This window comes from Oncorhynchus tshawytscha, linkage group LG01, assembly GCF_018296145.1.
Source record: "Oncorhynchus tshawytscha isolate Ot180627B linkage group LG01, Otsh_v2.0, whole genome shotgun sequence".
Taxonomy (NCBI): domain Eukaryota; kingdom Metazoa; phylum Chordata; class Actinopteri; order Salmoniformes; family Salmonidae; genus Oncorhynchus; species Oncorhynchus tshawytscha.
The window spans coordinates 78,958,353-78,982,314 of NC_056429.1; the positions used below are offsets into that span (position 1 = coordinate 78,958,353).

At 43.7% G+C, this 23,962-nt stretch overlaps 1 protein-coding gene across 5 annotated transcripts; it reads right to left on the reverse strand.

Moving 5' to 3' along the window:
- Window positions 1-6,419: 6,419 nt before the first annotated feature.
- On the reverse strand, window positions 6,420-22,589 carry LOC112257644 (hormone-sensitive lipase). Of its 5 annotated transcripts, none has more exons than XM_024431421.2 (12): window positions 22,394-22,589; window positions 15,320-15,398; window positions 14,577-14,826; window positions 11,370-11,654; window positions 10,996-11,086; window positions 10,658-10,803; window positions 9,072-9,257; window positions 8,788-8,943; window positions 8,466-8,610; window positions 8,073-8,300; window positions 7,375-7,757; window positions 6,420-6,951 (listed from the first exon to the last, which is right to left on the reverse strand). In XM_024431421.2, exons 3-12 carry the CDS (start codon window positions 14,814-14,816, stop codon window positions 6,730-6,732), a joined length of 2,082 nt encoding a protein of 693 aa, XP_024287189.1. In that variant the 5' UTR covers window positions 14,817-14,826; window positions 15,320-15,398; window positions 22,394-22,589; the 3' UTR covers window positions 6,420-6,729. The 5 variants fall into 5 exon arrangements, with proteins under 5 accessions (XP_024287189.1, XP_024287156.1, XP_024287172.1 ...); XM_024431388.2 differs by lacking the exon at window positions 22,394-22,589 and adding an exon at window positions 17,866-17,984; XM_024431404.2 differs by lacking the exon at window positions 22,394-22,589 and adding an exon at window positions 17,341-17,782.
- Between the last annotated feature and the right edge of the window lie 1,373 nt (window positions 22,590-23,962).

Sequence of the window (23,962 nt, forward strand, 5' to 3'; positions counted from 1 at the left end):
GGAAGGATACAGACCGGACCAAGGGAGAGGGAGATCTAGGTTCCCCGGGAACAACAGAGGACGACCTACATCGACCAATAGCAGGGCCTGCTGGCACTGTTGTTGCACATTGCTCATGGAAAAAAACCAGCATGGTTAAAGTAGCAAATTGACAGTTTCTCACAGTCCAGGGGAGCTGGTCCACAGTCATGAACATGGACAGTTTGAATCTGACCTGGGATTTTGTGGTCGCTAATGAATCAGACCAGTGTGCACTGATAGGGACAGACTTCCTGGTAAAATATGGGTCTGTACTTGATTTGCTTCCCTTTTGGGGAAGCAAATTCCGTTGATTTTCAGGGGAGGGGCAGGGGGAGTGAGTAAAGTGGTGGTGATGAATGACACGACTATCCCCTCCAGAAGTGAAATGTTTACAACTGGTAAAGTTGAGGGAACAGTAAACTGAGGGTCTTCTGAGCCCTGAGTTAACGTCACTGATACAGCTAACATGTTGGTAGCATGTAGCGTGTGCAGCTCAGTGAAGGGGAAACTGCCAGTGAGTGTGATGAATGTAACTCCGGAATCACAGTTACTGAGGGAGGGCACTGAACTGGGGGTTTTCTCTATCTGGGAGAAGGGTAGTGAAGACATTATCGTTGCTAGCCTACAGGATTCTAACAAGCCACCGTACTCTTCTACCACAGCAAAGTGGGATGTAGAACAGTTAATGCAGGATATAGATTGCAGCCAGCTAACTGAGGTGCAGCCGAGAGCTGTAAAGGAAATAGTGGGGAGGGATGTGGGAGTTTTTAGCACTGGTGATTTTGACTTGGCCTGCACAAAACTAGTCCAGCATAGGATTGACACAGGAGACAACAGGCCGATCAAACAAGCATTGAGGTGGGTTCCTGTTCATCTGCAAGCAGAGTTTGACAAGCATGTGCAGGACATGTACAGATTGACAGATAAGGGGAAAATGTTTGAGTGGAACACAGCGTGTGAATTGGCCTTTAATTCATTAAAGTCCAAGCTTATCACATCCCCCATACTGGCTTTCCCGGACCCAAATCTACATTTCATAATGGATACCGACGCATGTGACACAGGCATAGGGGCAGTCCTCTCCCAGAAACATGAGGGTAGAGAGAGAGTAGTAGCATATGCCAGTCGGGCACTGTCAAAACAAGAGAGGAAGAATTCAACTACCAAGAAGGAGCTTCTTGCTGTGGTAGTGTTTCTTAAACATTTCAGACAATTTTTGCTGGGGAGGAATTTTCTACTGAGAACTGATCACAGCTCACTGAGGTGGCGGAGTAACTTCAAACAACCTGAGGGACAGTTTGCTAAATGGTTAGGGAACCTGGATCAGTTTGACTATGATATTGTCCACAGGCCAGGGAGACTGCACAGTAATGCAGATGGTGTGTCACGCCAACACACACAAACAGAGTGTGGACACAGCCGTCTCACAGGAGGCCACTGTCAATCTGAGAGCCATCTTAAACAATCCTCAAGATGTCACTATTGAGCCTGTAGTTGGAGCTCAAACAAGCCAGGCAGTACCCAAAAATGCAGCTTTCCTGTTGGAAGCACAGGATAGACTCCCAGTTTAATAAATGCAGAAAAAGAGGGTAGAGCAGAGCTCCCTGTGGAGTTGCAATCGGAGCCAAAGTTCAGGCCTTTCAAACAAGTCTGGGGGACATTACATGTGAAGAATGGAGTGTTATGCCTTGAGAGTCAAAACTATGAGACAGATGGCACCATCTGGAGAGGGGTTGTACCAAATGAGCTCGTACATGAGATACTTACCTTTATCCACAATGATAGAACAGGAGGCCATTTAGGAGTTGAAAAACTCACCAGTAAAATTAGAGCAAGCTTTTATTGACCAGGCTGGCAGAGAACCATTAAGCAGTGGTGTAAGGACTGTGTGGTGTGCACTGCATACAGGGTCCAGTCCCCAGAACAACCATGACAAGTTCTGTCCCAGGCTGCCCTTTTGAGAGGATAGCTGTAGACTTAATGGGTCTGGTAACAGAGACGGAACGAGGTAACAAACACATTATGGTAGTGTCAGATTACTTTACTACGTGGTCAGAGGCATATGCCATACCCAATCAGGAAGCAGTAACAGTGGCCAAGAAACTGGTAGAGGAATTTGTGTTGAAGCTAGGCCTTCCTCGTTCTACACATAGCGACCAGGGGCAACATTTTGAATCTACTCTTTTTAGAGAGATGTGCAATCTTTTACAAATGAATAAAACACGAACCACAATCAGATGGTTTAATGGATAGCGTGAACAGAACTCTGATCAACATGCTGACAATCAAAGAAATTGGGATGAGATACTCCCATATGTGATGTCATACAGGAGTAGTCTTCAATCTTCCACGGGGTTCACACTATACAGGGTGCTGTTTGGTGCTGAAATGACTTTATTGGTTGATGTGGTTATGGGAACACAAAATGAAGGGGAACAGTATTTTTCTCAGTATGTGCAAAAGGTAAAAGGGTATTTAAGCACTGTAAGGGAATCTGTAAAGAGAAATCACATAAAAGCCACAGGTAAACAAAAGCAATACTTGGATTCTAAAGGTGACACCCCAGAGGTATGAGGACAATTAATGTGTGGCTTAGAGACTACCAGAGGGAAAAGGGGTTGTCACTCAAACTGAGAAAGAAATTGAAGGGTCCTTTCAAAATGTCAGATAAACTGTCAGAAGTGCTGTATGAAGTAGTACATTGTAATGGATCTTATCATGCCGTGATACACTACAACCGGATCAAACCTTCCTTTGGCGTTGTTTCCGAGCATGAGGGGGTAATGTAATGTTTTATACATTCGAAAGTCTCTCAGCCTATCACACAATGTTAAGCAAATGAGTTGCTGTATGTTATGATGCGGAAGGCATGTTGGAGAGTTTTTGGGAAGGCTTGGTGTGCGGCTGGTCAGTTTTGGTGTGCACTGTATGTTCATTCAAATAAAATAAATGTGATTATTTAATGGGAAATCTGTGTTAACGCTAGTCAACAAACAACGTGAGGGTTTCTGTGGCCTTACAAGTTCTTTACAATAGCATCTTGACACATCACACAGACCGGTTTTGTCAGGCAGCTGTTATTTGGGATCCCGAGTGATGCAGCATTCTAAGGCACTGTATCTCATTGTAAGAGGCACTACAGTCCCTGGTTTGAATCCAGGCTGTATCACATCCGGCCATGATTGGGAGTCCCATAGGCCGGCGCACAATTGGCAAAGCGTTGGCCGGGGTAGGCCGTCATTGTAAATAAGAATTTGTTCTTAACTGACTTGCCTAGTTGAAGGTACAATTTTTTTTTATAAGAATGCAGGCTGCGCAGCAGAGCTAGCTTGTGTGGTGTAGCTACAGTCATGCCAACACAATTTTTTTTTAGTGCAGCAAGTGCTTCGTTCAGTGCATTGTGCAAGTAGGCCCAAGGCAAGTATTTATATGAGTCAAATATGCCGCAGACCACAAAAAAGCCAACTAAATCATATTCAATACAAATACACTCGAGACCAGCATGCATTCCTCCATGGACCGGCGCGGGTTTGAGAAAGACTAGACAATGAATCATTTTATTGAGATCACACTTGGCACACTTGATATTGCAAGCACAGTACAGAATAAGGGATGAGGGGCATCATCGGGCACACAAGATATAAGCAACTACACTGAACAAAAATATAAAAACACAAGATGTTTTAGTGTTGGTCCCATGTTTCATGAGCTGAAATAAAAGATCCCAAAAAGTTTCTATACCCACAAAAAGCTTAATTCTCTCATTTTGTGCACAAATAAGTTTACATTCCTGTTAGTGAGCATTTCTCCTTTGCCAAGATAATCCATCCACCTGACATGTGTGGCATATCAGAACCAAATTAAACAGCATGATCATTACACAGGTGCACCTTGTGCTGGGGACAATAAGACAAAAGGGCCACTCACAACACAATGCCACAGATGTCTCAAGTTGAGTGTGCAATTGGCATGTTGACTGCAGGAATGCTCACTAGAGCTGTTGCCAGAAATTATTGTTAATTTCTCTACCATAAGCCACCTCCATCATTTTAGAGAATTTGGCAGTACGTCCAACCGGCCTCACAACAGAGTGCCCCATGGCAGCAATTGGGTTATGGTATGGGCAGGCATAAGTTACAGACAACAAACAATTTCATTTTATCGATGGCAATTTGAATGAACAAGAATACCGTAAAGAGATCACGAGGCCCATTATTATTTTTTTTAGGTATCTGTGATCAAGAGATTAGCGGTCGACCGATTAATCGGCATGGCTGATTAATTATGGCCGATTTCAAATTCATAACAAATCGGTAATCAGCCTTTTTTATGCGATTATGGCTGATTACATTGCAATCCACGAGGAGACTGTGTGGCAGGCTGACCACCTGTTACGCGAGTGGAGCATCAAAAGGACCTTGTGGCTGCAAGGAGCCAAGCTAAGTTGCTAGTGTAATAACATATTAACACATGAAATAAAGCATTTACTGACTGTTGTCTGCCTGTGGCCTAACAATGCAATTATAGCTTGCACTAATAAATGCTCTGTTTCATAACCTCCCCTCCCCCTGTTCCCAGCAGATACTAACCGCACTGGCAACCCCGATTCTACCTACGTCATTCTATGTACACAATCCTATGCGCACCATGTTTCGGGGCGCGCTTCAGCTGTCTCCCTCTGAGTCAATTGAACGAGTCCGTGCACGCCGGAGCAATACTTTTCACTGAATAAACAGCCTTACTTTATACTCTATTCCACCGAGTCCTGGTTCATGGCCGAGTCCAGTTCCTCCAATCTTATCATCAACACTAGCTAGCATGAAACTTATCTTATAAAAAACAATCTTCACATAACTTCACATGGTTGATGATATTAGTAGGTTAACTAGCTTGTCCTGCGTTGCATATAATCGAAGCGTTGCCTGTTAAATTTACCATCGAATCACAGCCTACTTCAACTTAGCCAAACGGGGGAAGATTTAACAAAAGCACATTCGCGAAAAAAAGCACAATTGTTGCACAAATGCACCTAACCATGAACATCAATACCTTACTTAAAATAATTTTTAAACCTGCATATTTAGTTAAAATAGATGCATGTTAGCAGGCAATATTAACTAGGGAAATTGCGTCACTTCTCTTGCATTCAGTGCAAGCAGAGTTAGGGTACATGCAGCAGTTTGGGCTGCCTGGGTCGTTGCGAACTATGTGAAGACATTTCTTCCTAACAAAGACTGTAATTAATTTGCCAGAATTTACACAATTATGACACAACATTGAAGGTTGTGCAATGTAACAGCAATATTTAGTCTTAGGGTTACCACCCATTCGATAAAATACAGAACGGTTCCATATTTCATTGAAATGAACGTTTTGTTTTCGAAATGAAATTATCCGGATTTGACCATATTAATGATCAAAGGCTCGTAGTTCTGTGTTTATTTTATTATGTCTATGATTTGATAGAGCAGTCTGACTGAGTGGTGGTAGGCAGCAGCAGGTTCGTAAGCATTCATTCAAACAGCACTACTGCGTTTGCCAGTAGCTCTTAGCAATGCTTGAAGCACAGCGCTGTTTATGACTTCAAGCCTATCAACTCCCGAGATTAGGCTGGCAATACTAAAGTGCCTATAAGAACATCTAATAGTCAAAGGTATATGAAATACAAATGGTATAGAGAAAATAGTAGACGCGTCATAATTCCTATAATAACTACAACCTAAAACTTATTACCTGGGAATATTGAAGAGTCATGTTAAAAGGAACCACCAACTTTCATATGTTCTCATGTTCTGAGCAAGGAACTTAAACATTAGCTTTTTTACATGGCACATATTGCACTTTTACTTTCTTCTCCAACACTGTTTTTGAATTATTTAAACCAAATTGAACAGGTTTCATTATTTATTTGACACTAAATTGCTTAAGCATTTCACTGTAAGGTCTACACCTGTTGTATTCGGCGCACGTGACAAATAAACTTTGATTTGAATTGATTTTATGTATTATATTAAGTTAAAATAAAAGTGTTCATTCAGTATTGTTGTAATTGTCATTATTACCAATATGTATACATTTGTATTTTATTTTTTAAATCTGCCGATTAATTGGTATCGGCTTTTTTTGGTAGGGTATACGGTTGGGTATACAGGACATCCCAGCATTGTGTTATTGTTGTCTGAGGCTCACAGGTATGGGAAGGTTTACCTCATAATCCTGAGGTGAAGGTGTATAGTGTGGCGTCTCTTCTGCCACAGGGAGACACGGTTGTTAAGCCCACACAAAGCCCCTTGCTAAAAGGCACAGCCTCCCAGGACACTCAACGTCTCTCTCGCCCTCTGACACTCAAGTGTTTTTTTAACTCAATAAAAATGTGTGAAATTGCATTTTTGCGTCAGTATTGTTCTCAAACCTTAAGCAATGACATTTAATTGATTACAAATGACATGACCCTTTCCTGGACTAAAAAACACTAAACTGTGAACATTGACATCACCCTCAGCAGATGCTCTTTAACCAGTAACTTCAAATATCACTCATAATTAGAAAATGTTTTCCTAAATAAAGCAGCATTCAGTCAGTGCTAGTCAGAAAAGTGCAAGAAAGGCAAGGGTGTTATCTTTCACTTTCGTTAGGACAACAACTAGTTTTCCCCTTGGTTTTATTAGGCAGATGGTCAGCCCCATTATTATTCCTTTCAAACATTGGTCACTTGCGAGTACAGGAAGGCAGAGTTGTCTGCTGGAAGACCTCCCTGATTCGTTCTACGCAGATGTCGGAGGCCACCTTTATCTCCTCTGCGTATCCCGATAGGCTAAGGAAGCCATGTGGGAGGTCTTCTACTACCCTTAGGGTCACTGGTTGGCCCATATTCTGCAGTTTCCTGGCGAACATCACAGAGTCATCCAGCAAAGCATCCAGTGCAGAGGCCTGTGGGGACAGACAGGGGAGTAAAAACTACAGAAAACTCAGAGATTAGTGAAAAGACCATCAATTGTGGAGTGAGATAGAGACCAGTGAACAAGGACAAAATAGGCCTGCTGCAGTAAAATGTGTCTTGGTTTTTCTTTCTTTATCTTTTCCATCCCTCTCAACCTACAAACACGTCTTCCTAAATCAGCATTTCCCTAACTCGGTCCTCGGGACCACAAGGGGTGCACGTTTTGGTTTTCGCCCTAACACTTCACAGCTGATTCAAATGATCAAAACTTGATGATTCATTGATTATTTGAATTGGCTGTGTAGTGCTAGAGCAAAAACCAAAACATGCACCCCTTGTGTCTCGAGGACTGAGTTTGGAAAACCCTGTCTTAAATGCATTGACTCGCCCCCTCCCCATCCCTCCTCTCTTACCACTATGTGTACATGTGGTAGTCCACGCAGTAGGTCGTCAGAGGCTAGCAGGGGTGACACAAACGGGTTCTTGACGGTGAGACAGCTAGGCGGCTGGATCACAGACAGGCGCTCGGAGCGCAGGGGCTCAAAGCCTTCTGGGTAGTCCCTGGGGCCTGAGGAGGAGTCGGGTGAACATGGCAACACTGATCTCTGGTGGGCCTTTTTGTCCAAGGACCTCTGGTGAGAAGATGACCATGACCCTAGGACCTCTGCGGGAATGAAGGACTGGATCCATTTGGACGCCCCGTGTGAGAGGTCACTGATCAGCGAGGCTGTGTCTCTACCTAGAGCGCTCAACGTGCTGATCCCCTCTGTAAGCTGAACCGTCTCAGAGTCTACACCTGGAGGGGGTGAAAAAGAGAAAGACAAGGTCATTTGGAAAAAAGGAGAATTAAAGTAACTTAACTTTTCCTATTGAAAAACAATACCACACATATAAATACAGTAAGGTAGTGATAGCTACCTCTGAGGAAAAATGTACTTTCTATGCCTGTGATATGTGGTTGTCCCACCTAGATATTTAACTAGTCGCTGTGGATAAGAGCATCTGCTAAATCACAAATGTTTAAAAAAAGTAAAATAAGAATAGAGTGTGACTTTAACTACCTTTTACATAACCTTGGACTAATACCCTCTCATGCCTTTCACTTCCTCACCTGTGTAGGCGTTGATACACTTGGAGAGCACCCCTAAGGGCAGCAGTAGGTCAAAGCTGGTGAGAAGGCGGGAGGGCGAGGCTTCAATGGTGAGCAGGGTAGCAGGATATGCAGCCATAATTCCATCAGGGATGCGCACACCGCAGGCAATGGCCCTCATGGACACAGTGATGCAGAGGTTCCCCCCAGCACTGTCCCCAGCCAGACACACACGCTCAGCAGTGGATCCTAGGGCAGAGGAACAGACCAATCAGTACCAGCGGGTCCGACAGACGTTTTGTTGTAATACTGCAATATAAGATGTACCAATATGATTGAGCCAAGGGTCCTCTGTCGAGCTAAGAAACCATTGCCTTTGGCTCTTAGCTCTAACACAGTGGTAATGACACTGACCCAGAAGATGGCAGTTCTTGAGGGCCCAACAGTAGGCATAGAAGCACTCCTCCAGGGCTCTGGGAAAGGGGGCCTCAGGTGCCAAGGAGTAATCCACAGACAGGATGGGGACATTCAGATCCTTGGACCAGCTCTTCAGATAGTTCTGGGAGATGGAGGACAGATGGAGATGTGACAGGAAAATTAAACAGCAAGGTTCAACAATATGAAAGTATTCATGGTATGTGCTGAGCCCCAAGCTCCACTTAATTACTGTGAAACTAGGGTTTGGGTTTAGCATAAGTCATTTCAGGCAACACACCACTACCCCAGGCCTATGTACCTCATGGGATTTGGAGGTCTGGGACACGAAGCCTCCTCCATGGAAGTGGATCAACAGCCAGGGGGAAGGAGGTCGCTTCTGGGCACCAAACGGTACTAAAGACAGGGAAATGGGTGGAGCTTCTGTACGAGCGAAGGCTAGCAGCTCTTTACTGTCCTGAAGAAAGAGGGTAAGATGTATGCATCATAACTGAACCCTTTTTACAGTAATATGATTGATAAAACAGTGTAGACCTGTGATAAAATCATCAGATAATAAGCACAAGGTAAAAGCTGAGTTCTCACCTGTCCTTCTCGAAGCTCATAGGAGATGAGGCGCATGTTGACAGGTCCAGGGCCCCAGTGGGCCACTGGCGGGGACACAGGGGTAGAGAGACGGGGGTCTGAGACCAGGGGGAGGAGTAGCGGTTCAGGGGGTATGGTCAGGGTGAGGTTCACCTGCACTAGGGTAGAGGTTAAACTGGCAAAGCCCTGTGGAATGGATGGACAAAAAAGATGGAGGACATTGCAAACAGTCAGAAAAGGAAACAAACAGGAAGATGGAGTGAGCAAGGAGAGACTGAGTAAGTAGGAGAAACACTGCTCCCCCTTTGTAGAGTGGTGTGATGAATCACACTTGGTCCTCAATACCAATGAGACCAACGAGATGCGCAAAGACTTCAGGAAGCATACAACACCTATCAGAGGTCAGAATATAGAGATTGTAGAGGAATACATATATCTGGGTGTCCTCTTAGACAATAAACTTCAGTGGAGTAAATGTACAGACCTGATCTACAAAAAGAGTCAACAGACTGCTTTCTCAAAAAGCTGGGATCTTTTAATGTTAATTGTACATACGGACTCTGTTTTACAAATCTTTCATTGAGAGTATTTTAACTTTTTGTATTGTTTGTTGGTTTGGCAATGTCACTCAGCCAGAGAAATATGCTGAGAAGGATTATCACCACAACAAGCAAGGAGTCAAACAGACAGGCCTGGATGAGATCTTTAAGGTCAGGGCCCTCCGCAAGGCTCACAAAATCATTTTAGACCCAAGCCACCCCCTGTACCCGGACTTCAAACTACTCCCCTCTGTCTGCAGGTATAGGCTCAGGAAAAACACAACTAGCCTATTTGTGCCAGGTATGATATCCCTCCTAAATAGCTTGTGCTAATGTTTCTATCGACCCAGTAAGGCCAGCAGGCTAATGTTTCTATCGACCCAGTAAGGCCAGCAGGCTAATGTTTCTATCCACCCAGTAAGGCCAGCAGGCTAATGTTTCTATCCACCCAGTAAGGCCAGCAGGCTAATGTCTCTATCCACCCAGTAAGGCCAGCAGGCTAATGTTTCTATCCACCCAGTAAGGCCAGCAGGCTAATGTTTCTATCCACCCAGTAAGGCCAGCAGGCTAATGTTTCTATCCACCCAGTAAGGCCAGCAGGCTAATGTTTCTATCCACCCAGTAAGGCCAGCAGGCTAATGTTTCTATCCACCCAGTAAGGCCAGCAGGCTAATGTTTCTATCCACCCAGTAAGGCCAGCAGGCTAATGTTTCTATCCACCCAGTAAGGCCAGCACGCCAGTCTCTTTTTATTGATATGTAACTGTTATGAAAGTTGTATTGTTAATTTGGTCTGTATTTAAACATGTACATGACACTGCAACAAAATTTCCCCATGGGGACAAAGTAAAGATCTGCTAAATGTACAAATATTCTGCAGATGATCTTACCAAGAGTGACTTACAGTTAAGTCCATTCATCTTAAGGTATCTAGGTAAGACAACCACATACCACAGTCATAGTTTAAACTTTTCCTCAGTACAGCTGCTATTAGCAAAGTCAGTGGTAGTAAGAAAAGTAGAATTAGTTAAGAACCTCCTCCCCTCACCGATACAAGCTCTGATTCGGTGAGGTTCCAGAAGGACTTCCAGAACTTCATGTCCAAGTTCTGGGTGATCCGCTCATATTCTTCTCCTCTCAGCTCTGGATCGATGACATACTTCCCAGAGGTAAGGAGGGAGAATGCTGCCATGCCTACGGGATATGGAGGAGAACAAATGGGAAGTCAGTATAGCACTGCACACTATGCACTAACTTTGTAAAATGACAAAGGATTACCATAAATCTTGCAATAGGCCCTACAAGGTAGATAATCAGTCAGTTGTTATGACAACTAACATGTATAGTTTTACAACTTGATACAGCCCAAAGAACTCAGAGACTGACCTAACCCGGAATGCTGTTTTTCGTAGCTCTCTCCAAACGAGACCATGCTTATGATTAATGACTGCAGGATCGGACGAAGGGAAGGTGAGAACTGTGGAAGCAGAGGGGGAAAAAATATTTCAGAATCTATTCATTCACCAAGTACATTTACACATACCTGGAATTTGACTTAGCGAATAGTTGCTGCCAGCAATAAACAACGTACATACAGAATACAGACAGTAAGTCAACATACAGTATATACAATATAAACATAAAACTGTGGAGAAAAGCTGATTTACAGTGAGGATATACAATTTACAGAGGGAATATATCTCTAGTACCCCCGGTTGAGAACCACTGCTCTATAGCATCTCCCCCTGGTGGTGACTGACCTGAAAGCCCAGGCAGCGGCCGTAGAAGCAGGCCTTGTGCATGGAGGCATACTCCCTCACCAACCACCTGCCCAGCTCTCCGTCCTGCTCTCCGTACAGCTGCCCGGGACTGTTGTCGTGGAGCATTCCCTGGGCAATGTAGAGGAGGGCCCGTAGCTGACACAGGACACTGCCATAGGCTTCCATCTCTGAGGCATTGTGGTTGGCCCTGAAGAAGGCCCTGTGGCAGTTAGAGGCAATGTAGCGGCCGTTGTGGATGATGTGCAGAAGGCAAGACTGCAACACCTGTGAAATTAGATTATATTTTGTTTGCTCTGAAATATGAATACAAAGATGTAAAATATAAATTTGTTTTAATAATCGAAGGAGCTCCATCACTCCCTCCCAGGGCCGGCCCTCCCATAAGGCAAGATTCTTAAATTTGGGCGCCCCTGATCGGCTGCTTCACTACCCGCGGCACCCCATTCCCACCTCTCCCGAAGTTCACTCCCACTATCCTTGGTAGCTATGGTGATGTGTGTGTTTATATGAGATTATCCAATTGCGAAACATTGAATCTGCCAGTTATTTTTTCATTTTTATGTGACGAAGACGATTAGTGATTAAGGCAGTAGAAACAATTTTCTGCCATGTCAAAGAGACAAAAACTAATCAGGAATCGAATATTAAAAAAAAAAAAGAAAAAAAAAAAGAGGCATAATCTCTAAACCAAAGAAATTTGCTGGTGAAATTTATCCGCGTGCAGCAATGTCCATCAGCCTTTGGGGAGAATGACAAGCCTACGAGGACAGGCCATTTATTCGGCGAGAACGACAAGCCCCCGGTTATGGCAGCTCTCTGGCTGGACAAGTACAGGTGGTCGCACCAGGCCTAGCCACACCTCCAAACAATGCCGGCGAAGATCCTACTATTATTGACCCAGACTCGTCGCTCCCCATCCCGGATGACAGTGGTGGTGCTGTTAAATCCTCCCATACAACAACAAAAAAGATCCCGGTGAGTGGCCAAAATATATGAATGGATCTTTACGGGATGCTAGTGCAGGCTGGGCCACATCAGGATAAGGAGGGGAATTTCCAAAGAGATGAGGGGCAACAAAAGTGTTCAGTGGCCCACTACAATAGGAGGATGGCGAATGGGGAGAGAGTGGAGAGACCAAGGCTTGTCTATTCCAACAAAAATGATGCAGCCTTCTCTGTTTTTGCTGCAAACTTTTTTCACGTGTGCAAATCTGTGCTGGTCAGGGATGGAATCAGGGACTGGAAGAATCTGTGCCACCTCCTCAGCTCGCATGAGAAGTCGCATGATCACCTAGATAGTTTCCAGAGGTGGAAGGAGCTGGAGATCAGGCTGGGGTCCAATCAAAATCAGATGATTTGATTTCAGGACCATGGACCGCTACCAAGAGAAAACGTTGCTGACTGTAATGCAGCGCCACAGCAGAGGAAAGAGGTCACTAGGTGGAGATGAAATAAATTCAATATGTAAATAAAAAAAAATTCATTAAGGCTAGGTCATTGACATGAAGCTTATTTTACACTGCTCCAGTGAAACGAGGCCCGTCATGCATTTATGAAAGCAGTTGTTTCTAAAGCTCAAATGATCTCTGTTTTACAGTTCTACAGGAATATAAAAATATGTTAAATATGTTACATAAGTGTTCTTTTTATTGTAATTGTAACAATTATGTGGTCGTGCCATGTGTGATAACAGGTGGGATATTATTAATAAGAAACGTGTTTTCCGGCCACCTGAGTGGCACAGTGGTCTAAGGCACTGCATCACAGTGCTAGCTGTGCCACTAGAGATTCTGGGTTCGAGTTCAGGCTCTGTCGCAGCTGGCCGTGACCGGGAGACCCATGGGGCGGCGCACACAGCATCGTCTGGGTTAGGTGAGGGTTTGGCCGGCAGGGATGTCCTTGTCCCATCGCACACTAGCGACTCCTGTGGCGGGCTGGGCGCAGTGCACGCTTACACGGTTGCCAGGTGTACTGTGTTTCCTCCGACACATTTGTGTGCCTGGCTTCCGGGTTCAGTGGGCATCGTGTTAAGAAGCAGTGCGGCTTGGTTGGGGTGTGTTTCGGAGGACGCATGGCTTTCGACCTTCGCCTCTCCCGAGTCCATACGGAAGTTGCAGCGATGAGACAAGACTAACTACCAATTGGATAAAAAAATGTAACTTATTTTCCTCCTATAGGTAGTAGGTTGCATAGTGATAGCAACATTGTAACTCTCCGATGAAGGGGTTCAAGTATAATTCCCTTCTGCCTGGAAAGGGACCTTCTATATGTGCACGCGTGCACCAACATTTTCTATGGGCATAAACATATATAATTGGAGATTATTTCTTAATCTTTCAAAAAAATAAGTGGTAAGCCTACCTGTTTGACAGACACAATTATCTAAATACCTCCGTGCCTGGGAAGGGCTTGGTGTGTTTGACTAAAACCAGGGCTCGAATTGAGTGAGGGTATCACGTATCCTTTTGCCCTTTTCTTTAACAAAGGGTATCTATTGGTTTGCTTTACATTTTGAAATAAATACATAAAATGTATCCAGATTATATCAAGAGTTCCAGAACAATGCTTAACTGATGCCTTATGGTAGAAACAAGCTCTGAAATGTCTGTGAAAGAAGTGACTCTGACCCATGTGGTGATATATTGATTCCTCTCCATGACAGTCTGAAGCTAAACTGCAGCCTATAATATTCGAGGAGATCAAAAAAATATACTTTGCTATTCTGTCTTTTCTCTTTCTGAAAAGACAAGATGTTTGGTTAAACCCAAGCAGCTTTTAGGGAAGCACTTATGTTGTTGGGTTATATAACGGACGAGTAGCCAGCAGTTGAAGCTTATAGGCTCTACTGACGCAGAAAACTGTGGAAAGGTAACTTTTGAAAGTGCCATGCTTAGATTCTATAGGATGTCTAAGATGTAATCATTTTTGTCTCACCTAGGGCGGCAGAACCTCTAGGGTATTGGTGATTTTATCAATGTAATCAGATTGAAAATATTAGACTATGTTATTGACATTGTACTGACTATATGGCCTACAAACCAGCTGTGCTAAAATTTGTAGCATATGGGCGGCAGATTATGGTCTCGCCTACGGCGGCAGAACGTCCAGGACCGGCCCTGCTCCCTCCTATTTTCCCCTCTGTGGCAAAAGAATGAGAGGCAATCACAGAGTGATAATTCTACCCTACCTTGACCAGTGTGCGATACCCATTCCCAGGGGTATCAGAGTCAAAGTCATAGTGGTGGTAGACTGCAGTGATGCCAGAAACCACAGGTTCCAGGGCACGACCATGGTCCTGAATCTTTCTCATGCATGTCACCAAGCGCCTGGACACGTCACCATATGGCAAGTCAGGAGGCCCAGACAGAGCAGTGATGTTTTCCTTACACACTGCCTCCAAGGATGTGAACACAGCTATCCAATCCATACCTGAGACACTAGAGCGCACACATACAGAAATATAAATCAAACCTAGACCAAAAACATTATTTTATTTCTGAATAATCACACTATATCTGAGCTTTGAAAGTTTAAATAAGGAGATATAAAAATCATTACATCTGACTAACCTCTTTAAAATGACTGGTTTGGTTGTGTGTGCCAAAGGTCAAAGATTAAAAGATGCAACTAGCACAGGACTCCTCTTACAAACTTGACTTAGCAATTTTTTTTTAAATAAATAAAAATAGGCTGTTGACAACATTTATCCAAATGTACAATAAATATTGTTCTAAAGCCTTAAATTTATAGGCCTAGTCAATAGAAGACTAGGCTACAAAGAATCAACAAATCAAACCAACCTTGTTCCAGCATTAATGACTGACAAGTTATGTAGGCTATATGCTTGTACGCCAGATATGTAATAACCATGTTTCCATTACAGGTTAACGTTAGCTTATACAAAACGTTGAAATTGATTCTTCAACTAACCTGCTCTTGCGACAACGTCTTCGTTCTCGATTCGGGGAAAGGGTGCCGTATAAATGTCAGTATCCAGTTGCAGGGGGTTCTACAAAAAAACAGAAAATATATATTTTTTAATTAAATTCATGTTTTGTACGTCACGAGGAGGTTCCTAGCCATTTTAGGGTGTGTTCGTAAATTGAATCTGGATTGCCAGAGGTGCGCTCTGGGGTCTCTCTAATCGGGGAGAAGGGTTTATACGAGCGTTCTGACCTCACAACGGCAGTCAAACATCCACGCTAACTGGCTAACGATGGCTAGCTACTTCCAGACATACTAGCAGAGCTGGTTAGGCTGTTCATGTTATCCAGAGCGCTGGTGACTGTCACTGTGCTGCTGTCAACAATTTAATTACGCGTTTTTGCCGAAACCGGCCATATTCAACGGGTGTTGAGCGTTCGTAAATTCGTCAGTTATTCTTCGCTCTGGCACACTCAGATGAGTGTCTTCTGAAATCGGTGTAGATGGCCAGAGTAAATTTACGAACGCACCCTTGCTGCCCCGCATCTAGCATCGTCGTTAGCATCGTCGTTTCTATGCGACGCGGCCACGTGTAGACGTAGTTGACGCGCGTCACACAGTGCGACCAAAACAAAGATTGACACACATGCAAAAGGTATTTGTCACTCGATACAAAACATGGATTTAAAATGTAAAAAAGTGTCACACAAGCATGAAGATATTGTGCTAGAGGGGGAGGGAGGGTTCATACAGGAACCCCGGAATTGCAGTTGAACACTAGTGCATCAGACAGGTTTCTGGAGAACGGAACAGCCATCATCGGTGCATCCTTTGACCCGCGAGTCCTGTCGTACTGATCCTAGCCCAAGTTACTAATGCATAGCGAACGTTCTCTCTTTGTGGTGTTTTGGGAAACGTATGTTAGCCGTCATAGGAAGTATGCATCGTTAAAACACTACACGACTTACGGACGTGCTCCCAAATATTTCCGTCCATCCTCAACCCCAGGACGTGGGTGCTCACATTTACGACGATTCCCTAGTTGATCATACCCTGCGTTTCTCCGTTGTCGTAGGAAAAAAATCCGAAACACAAACAGTGAGCTGCTTTATTAGTGTGCACTTTCTGTGCAGAAATATTTGTTTTAAAGAGACGGAGGCCCAGAATATTGACGCAATATGCAATAATAATGATAATTGTATTACCTTTTGTTTTTTTGTCATGGTAGGGAAGCAGATGTAATATTGGTACAGTTCGTTTTGCACTTGAAACGGTCTAAAACAACAAACCCACTAAACCGGGGCACCGGGCCATGTAAAACGAACTCGCCCATTGAAAAGGCATTGGGTTCTCTCCACAGTTCCACCAATCTGTATTCTATCACCGCAGTCCGCATGGTGCGTGTTGTTAATTTCCTCTTCGCCATACAACAATATACACGACCAACATTTACGGACATCTGACAGGTGTATGGAGAACAGAACAGCCATTGTCGGTGCATCCTTCACCCGCTCAAACTACCAGATTCCCAGAGTACTGATCCTAGTGACTCCTTTAGCACTGCATATCACTGCTAAAGGAGTCACTACAGACCCTGGTTCGATTCCAGGCTCTATCACAACCGGTCGTGATTGGGAGTCCCATAGTGCGCACAATTGGCCCGTCGTCCGGCTTAACGTTTGGTCGGTGTAGGCCATCATTGTAAATTAGCATTTGTTCTTAACTAACTTGCCTAGTTAAATAAAGATAAAAACAATTTAAAAAACAAGTCACCTTTCGTCTAATTACTCAAGACTCCCCAGCGCTCAGAACCTAACCAGCTGCTTGATGACGTCACCACACTCCGACAAATAAACAACTCCACTCTAAACTGACCAAATCTACTCTTCCCAATATATAAATTCTAAACTGGGACACTGGTAGCCGCGATATCATCTTTCCCGATGGTAACCACATGTAAATCCATATAGTTAAAAAAATAGCACTTTCAAACACGACATAGAACTTCGGAAAAAAGTATAACCTACCCCAGCTTCAGCCCTGCCCAGTTGAAACAAAAAGGGAATCAGCTGGTACTTGACCGATGGACTTTAAAATCCCCCCAAAATGAATTAACCCCAGAACACTTCTATTGAAGATTTTCCGGGAGAATAAAAACGAGGAGCAATCGGTTGCGGCGTAAATCTGATCGATTTATTGAAGGAAGAAACACATTTAATCAGAGGCTCTGATTGAGGCGATTCATACCGAAACGTCAGCTAATATTGTTTGTCCCGTCAATACATGTCAGATTTACGCAAACAGTGTTATTACATTTTTTATCTCCAGGATAGTCACCAGTTGAAGTGTCCTAGTGTACATAACGTTTTTTTTCTACGACATTGAATTTGGCCGCCCAAGACTGGCAAAAAATTGTGACGGACGAACGACAATTAAACAAGTGACTTCAAACGAACACTTGCAATAAACGTGCGACCTATGTTTACGAGAAAAGTTTGTGTACAGTATGCTCAAATATGGAAAGCCTTGCATTGTACAGCCTACAAACTTACCAACACGCATCCTCTATTCTTCAGCTGACAGTTTCTGTTTCGCCCCACCGATTGGGGTGCGTTCAATTCGTTTGGAAAAAAAATCTTTGGCTTCATTGTTTCTTCTTCTATGGTATAATGGCCGTCCGCACACACGTTTAAGGTGCATGCCTGCCGCCACCTACTGTGCTGGAGTGTGCGATTGATCATGGTTTGTATAATTCTATACTACAAAAACCCATATTAACTTCTAACAAACCCTCCCGTCCCCAAAACACATCAAACCTTTTCAAACTTTTGCTCTGTAATGTTGAGACAATCCATCCTTAGGATTACTCATCACTTTAAAAATCAAGTGGCCAGTAACATTTTTATTTAACCAGGTAAGTTGACTGAGAACACATTCTTATTTACAGCAATGACCTGGGGAATAGTTACAGGAGAGAGGAGGAATTAGCCAATTGTAAACTGGGGATGATTAGGTGGCCATGATAGTATGAAGGACAGATTGGGAAATTTGGCCAGGACACCAGGGTTAGCACCCTACTCTTACAATAAGTGCCATGGGATCTTTAGTGACCAGAGAGTCAGGACATCCGCTTAACATCCCATCCTAAAGACGGCACCCTACACAAGGCAATGTCCCCAGTCTCTACACTGGGGCATTGGGATATTTGTTTTAGACCAGAGGAAAGGGTGCCTCCTACTGGCCTTACAACACCACTTCCAGCAGCATCTGGTCTCCCATCCAGGGACTGACCAGGACCAACCAGCTTCAGAAGCAAGCCAGCAGTAGGATGCAGGGTGTTATGCTGCTAGCTTGCTGCTACATTCTGTTAACATATGTTGCCACTAAAAGCTCTGTTGCCATATCCACAATAATCTTCAACATGGCATTTCTGATTTTCACAATCCGAGTCATGTTGATAACCTTTCCAATGAAAGCTATGAAATCAATTTTATTTACTATCAAAGGGTCCTTTGACCAGACCCGGCGCCAGAATAAAGTGACTAAGGGGGCGGCAGGATAAAGTGACTGGGGGCGGCAGGATAAAGTGACTAAGGGGGCGGCAGGATAAAGTGACTAAGGGGGCGGCAGGATAAAGTGACTAAAAGGGTGCGGCAGGATAAAGTGGCTAAGGGTGCGGCAGGATAAAGTGACTAAGGGTGCGGCAGGATAAAGTGACTAAGGGTGCGGCAGGATAAAGTGACTAAGGGTGCGGCAGGATAAAGTGACTAAGGGTGCGGCAGGATAAAGTGACTAAGGGTGCGGCAGGATAAAGTGACTAAGGGTGCGGCAGGATAAAGTGACTAAGGGTGCGGCAGGATAAAGTGACTAAGGGTGCGGCAGGATAAAGTGACTAAGGGGGCGGCAGGATAAAGTGACTAAAAGGGTGCGGCAGGATAAAGTGGCTAAGGGTGCGGCAGGATAAAGTGACTAAGGGTGCGGCAGGATAAAGTGACTAAGGGTGCGGCAGGATAAAGTGACTAAGGGTGCGGCAGAATAAAGTGACTAAGGGTGCGGCAGGATAAAGTGACTAAGGGTGCGGCAGGATAAAGTGACTAAGGGTGCGGCAGAATAAAGTGACTAAGGGTGCGGCAGGATAAAGTGACTAAGGGTGCGGCAGGATAAAGCGAGGGGAGAGTTGAAATCGGCAAAGGGGCACAATTTTGAGAGGTTCTTGCATTGGAATTATATTGAATTCGGCTTATATCAAGCTATATCACAATAAACAAAGTTAAAATGCAGAGACTGAGATCATTGAGTGCTTTTGAAGTGACAGTCAGGTTGGTGCGAAATATGTAGCCTATCACCGCTGCGCTGTATCAGCACAATAGACAGCACCCTACACCAAAATGCTATTCAGTATTTTTGTTTCCATACATGAATAACTAGGCTACTACTTACAGCATTTAGTTTGCATTATTTTGGCAAGGCAGCTGTGTGTAAGGCTGAATTCACATAGGTGAATTACCCTACTGCAAACAGCCTATCTACTATATCTTGTAGCCTAAATTCATTACCAAAACGGCCTTGCTTTAAGGCTTAGAATACCAAATGAATGAATGAGAACAAAACAGCGGTACCAAGTACAGTAGTAGGCCGAGTAAACTAAATATCAGATCAACAAAGGCATGACAATCTAGGCTAGTTACATTAACAGTCAACAAACACATTAAACAAAAGGTTTGAGTTTATTTTTATTTTTACAGGGACAGTGCACATTAATCAACGTTTCAGTAAAAGTGCCGGTTTTAGCCAGCCGGCTAATTTTCAACCGCAGTCCCTGGGCAGGTTATTAAAAACAATTACAATATAGACAATAGCAACATAGAACAAGCAAGACATAGCAACATAGGACAAGCAAGACATAGCATACAGGCAGAGCAACATAGGACAATTAAGACGTAGCATACAGACAGAGCAACATAGAACAAAAAGCAGCAAGACAAAATTCATAAAAGCAACAAAGTGTTTCCACACCTCACAAGCTACAGACAACAGACAACATGGAGAGTGGCAACACACAGCTAGGGACCATGTTCACAAATCTGATTGACCTTTAGCCATGTCTTCAAGCATTTTGTGAAAGTGTGATATGTGGTGCAGTTATGTGTGTCTGATGGCAGTGTATTCCAGACATGGGAAGCTCTCACAGAGAATGCAGATTTACTAAAGGTGCTTTTCCTTAGGGGAACTATACAGTCACCTCTCATGGCAGACCTTGTGGATCTGCTGCCATATGTCTGGGTTTTCTGTTTAACAAAAATGTTGAGTGGAGGGGGAGCCAGGCCATGAATGGAGATCCAAATAGCCTAAAGCCTACAACAGTGCAATGCAGCCATGCACAGCTGTCTTGCCAAATAAATAGTCGTGATATGGCGCAATATACTTCTGGGAATCAAATTCGACCCACGTAATCAATTAAGCAATGCCAACCTACCTTAAACACATTTCCAATATGTACGGTTCCATTTACAACCACGAAAACCAATAGGCTACCAAGAATAATAGAATGTATCGATTTCTATGATGAAACTTACTGATATGTACTGTAGCTACTATACCCAGGGGCATCATTTGGGTTCTTGCATTGGAATCATATTGAATTCTGCTTATATCACGCTGTACCACAAATATAAAAGTGAACATGCTTTTGACAGCACCCTATACACTAAAGCAAGATTCTTTATGAAAAACAACCATCTAAATTGTTTCTTAACCTTCAGAACAGTTGAAGCCTCCTTGATGCTCTGTGGAACTTCCTGAGGAATCGATCATTCCAATCTCCCCAAAATCTTCTTGTAAGAACCCCCTCAAATGCCAGTTGGATTAGTTGAGCTATCCTCCGGTGTAGTATGCTTCTTCTGTGCTGACTGAACACGTTTGTCAAAGTGGAAAATTAGTTTTCGCATGTAGCTTCCTCAGTGACAATATCACCAATGAGCCCTATGATTTCATTTTGAACATCGTGTGACATGTATGTGGCACTGTGGGGTATGGTGCTAAACCCCTTGGCAAGTTCCTTGTCTTTTCGGAAAGTGTATTCCGTCAGACAGGAAAAGTCCACTGCCCCCCTCCCCCACCGACTCTATCATGTCCAATGTCCACCTCAGTGGTTGCTGGTTTGAAACAAGTAACTCAATAATGTCCACAAACGCTGTGCAGCCATTATTCTGGCAGCACTTGTGGAAGAGGGTGAAGGCTCTGCACGCGGAGCTAGCTAGAGCTCAGTAGCATCATTGCTGCTGGGCTTTGTGACAGCCTCAGTGGTTTGATCCTGCTGCTACTCAATGCTCTTCTTTGGCTTTGTTTGGGTACTTTCGCAAGACCAATTTCTGATATCCATCATGGCAGTGGCAGAATAGCTGGTTCCTGCTAGCTAAATAGGCTAAGGCTAATAACACTAACGCTTTTTACTGCTAGCTAAGACGCTAGCTCTGTAGTGGTGTGAGGCAGAGTTGAGTGAAGCAGCTCTAATTGTAAAATTGACCCCGCCCAAAAACAAATATTACAGCCCAAAATCAAATTTACATGCAGAGGCCTATGTTGTTACTCACTTCGCCTACCACAGAGAACCGTTTCCCCCCCGCTTTTTATGGAAGACCAAAGGATTCATACCTAACAGCCCCAGTGGCTTTTCAAAGCCCCCCTTCACATACCTTGGCGCGCTCTGTCCATTGTGCTGACACAGCGCAGCGGAGATAGATTTTGCGCCAACCTGTCACTCAATTTCTTACTTTTTTTTATATTGGGACATAAAACTGAAATTGAGGGGGCAAAGGTTTCAAGTTAGGGGGTTAAGCACTCTTTTACCCCCTTGTGGAGCCAGGTATGCCTTTGACACAGCACATTTATGGGAGCAAGACTTCCGAACAGGTTTCAAAACCATGTCAGGACAAGTAGAAGTATTATTCTCCTGGCAGAAGGGGCCTCATTAATAAATCGTGTATAAGTACAAAAATAGACCCCAAAACATGCATGTGACAGTTTTCACGCAAAAGTGGGCATTTACAAAAACTGAACTTGACGTGAAAATGTACTCACCTTCCCGTAAACTTTAGACCATGTGTACGCACAACTTCTAGTGGTTGAAGTATTGCATTGCAAGCAGGCAAGTAGATTATTCATTTGTGCACATGGGTGGTATGACAGGCAAGCTTATTCATAAGAATAAACATATTAATAACAAGATGCAATCTTTTTTTATCCCCAATTTTACTAGGTAAATTGACTGAGAACACTTCCCATTTACAGCAACGACCGGGGAATAGTTACAGGGGAGAGGAGGGGGGATTAATGAGCCAATTGGAAGCTGGGGATGATTGGTTGCCTATGATGATATGATGGCCAGATTGGGAATTTAGCCAGGACACGGGGTTAAAACCCATACTCTTATGATAAACGCCATGGGATCTTTAGTTAACAGAGTCAGGACACCTGTTTAACGTCCCATCCAATAGACGTACCATACAGAGGGTAATGTCCCCAATCACTGCCCTGAGGCATTTTTTTTTTAGATCAGAGGAAAGAAAGAGCCTGCTACTGGCCTACTGGCCCTCCAACACCACTTCCAGCAGCATCTGGTCTCCCATTTAGGGATGACAAGGACCAACCCTGCTTAGAGTCAGTGGCAAGTCAGTAATGGAATAGGTCGTATGCTCCTGGCAGAGTGGTATGCTGCTGGCATCTGCCAATAGTGATGAGAGAAAAACTAAATATATTATCTTTGCATTTTAAAATAATTAGAAGTAAGCATTTTCTAGGCTATTTTTTATTTAATTTACATGATCATTGCATGATAAATTCCTCACCTTTACTGTGATGTTTCATACTCATGAGGTAGCATAGACCTACAACAAGGATAACAATCATCCCATCTCTCCTTTAAATTGGAACCACATCACAGTAGTAAATACAATGCTTTCGGAAAGTATTCAGACCCCTTGACTTTTTCCATATTATTACATTACAGCCTTATTTTAAAATGGATTAAATAAATAAAAATCCCTCGTCAATCTACACAATATTCCCCATAATGACAAAGCGAAAACAGGTTTTATCGCATTTTTGTAACTGTATTAAAAATAAACATAAATACCTTAATTACATAAGTATTCAGACCCTTTGCTATGAGACTCAAAATTGAGCTCATGTGCATCCTGTTTCCATTGATCATCCTTGAGATGTTTCTATAACTTGATTTGAGTCCACCTGTGGTAAATTCAATTGGACGTGATTTGGAAAGGCACACACCTGTCTATATAAGGTCGCACAGTTGACCGTGCATGTCAGAGGAAAAACCAAGCCATGAGGTTGAAGGAATTGTCTGTAGAGCTTCGAGGCAGGATTGTGTTGAGTCACAGATCTGGTAAAGGGAAGCAAAAATGTCTGCAGCATTGAAGGTTCCCAAAAACACAGTGGCCTCCATCATTCTTAAATGAAAGAAGTTTGGAACCGTCAATACTCTTCCTAGAGCTGGTCACCCAGCCAAACTGAGCAATCGGGGGAGAAGGGCCTTGGTCAAGGAGGTGACCAAGAACTCAATTGTAAATCTGACAGAGCTCCAGAGTTCCTCTGTGGTGATGGGAGAAACTTCTAGAAGGACAACCATCT

Excerpts from the sequence above, each read along its gene's own strand:
- LOC112257644 (XM_024431421.2), bottom strand. The coding sequence starts at position 14,816 with ATGGATTGGATAGCTGTGTTCACATCCTTGGAGGCAGTGTGTAAGGAA. Across the intron at positions 11,087-11,369 it reads GCCGCTGCCTGGGCTTTCAG|TTCTCACCTTCCCTTCGTCC; the intron begins GTCAGTCACCAC and ends CTGCTTCCACAG. Across the intron at positions 8,944-9,071 it reads ATGAGCTTCGAGAAGGACAG|GACAGTAAAGAGCTGCTAGC; the intron begins GTGAGAACTCAG and ends CTCTTTCTTCAG.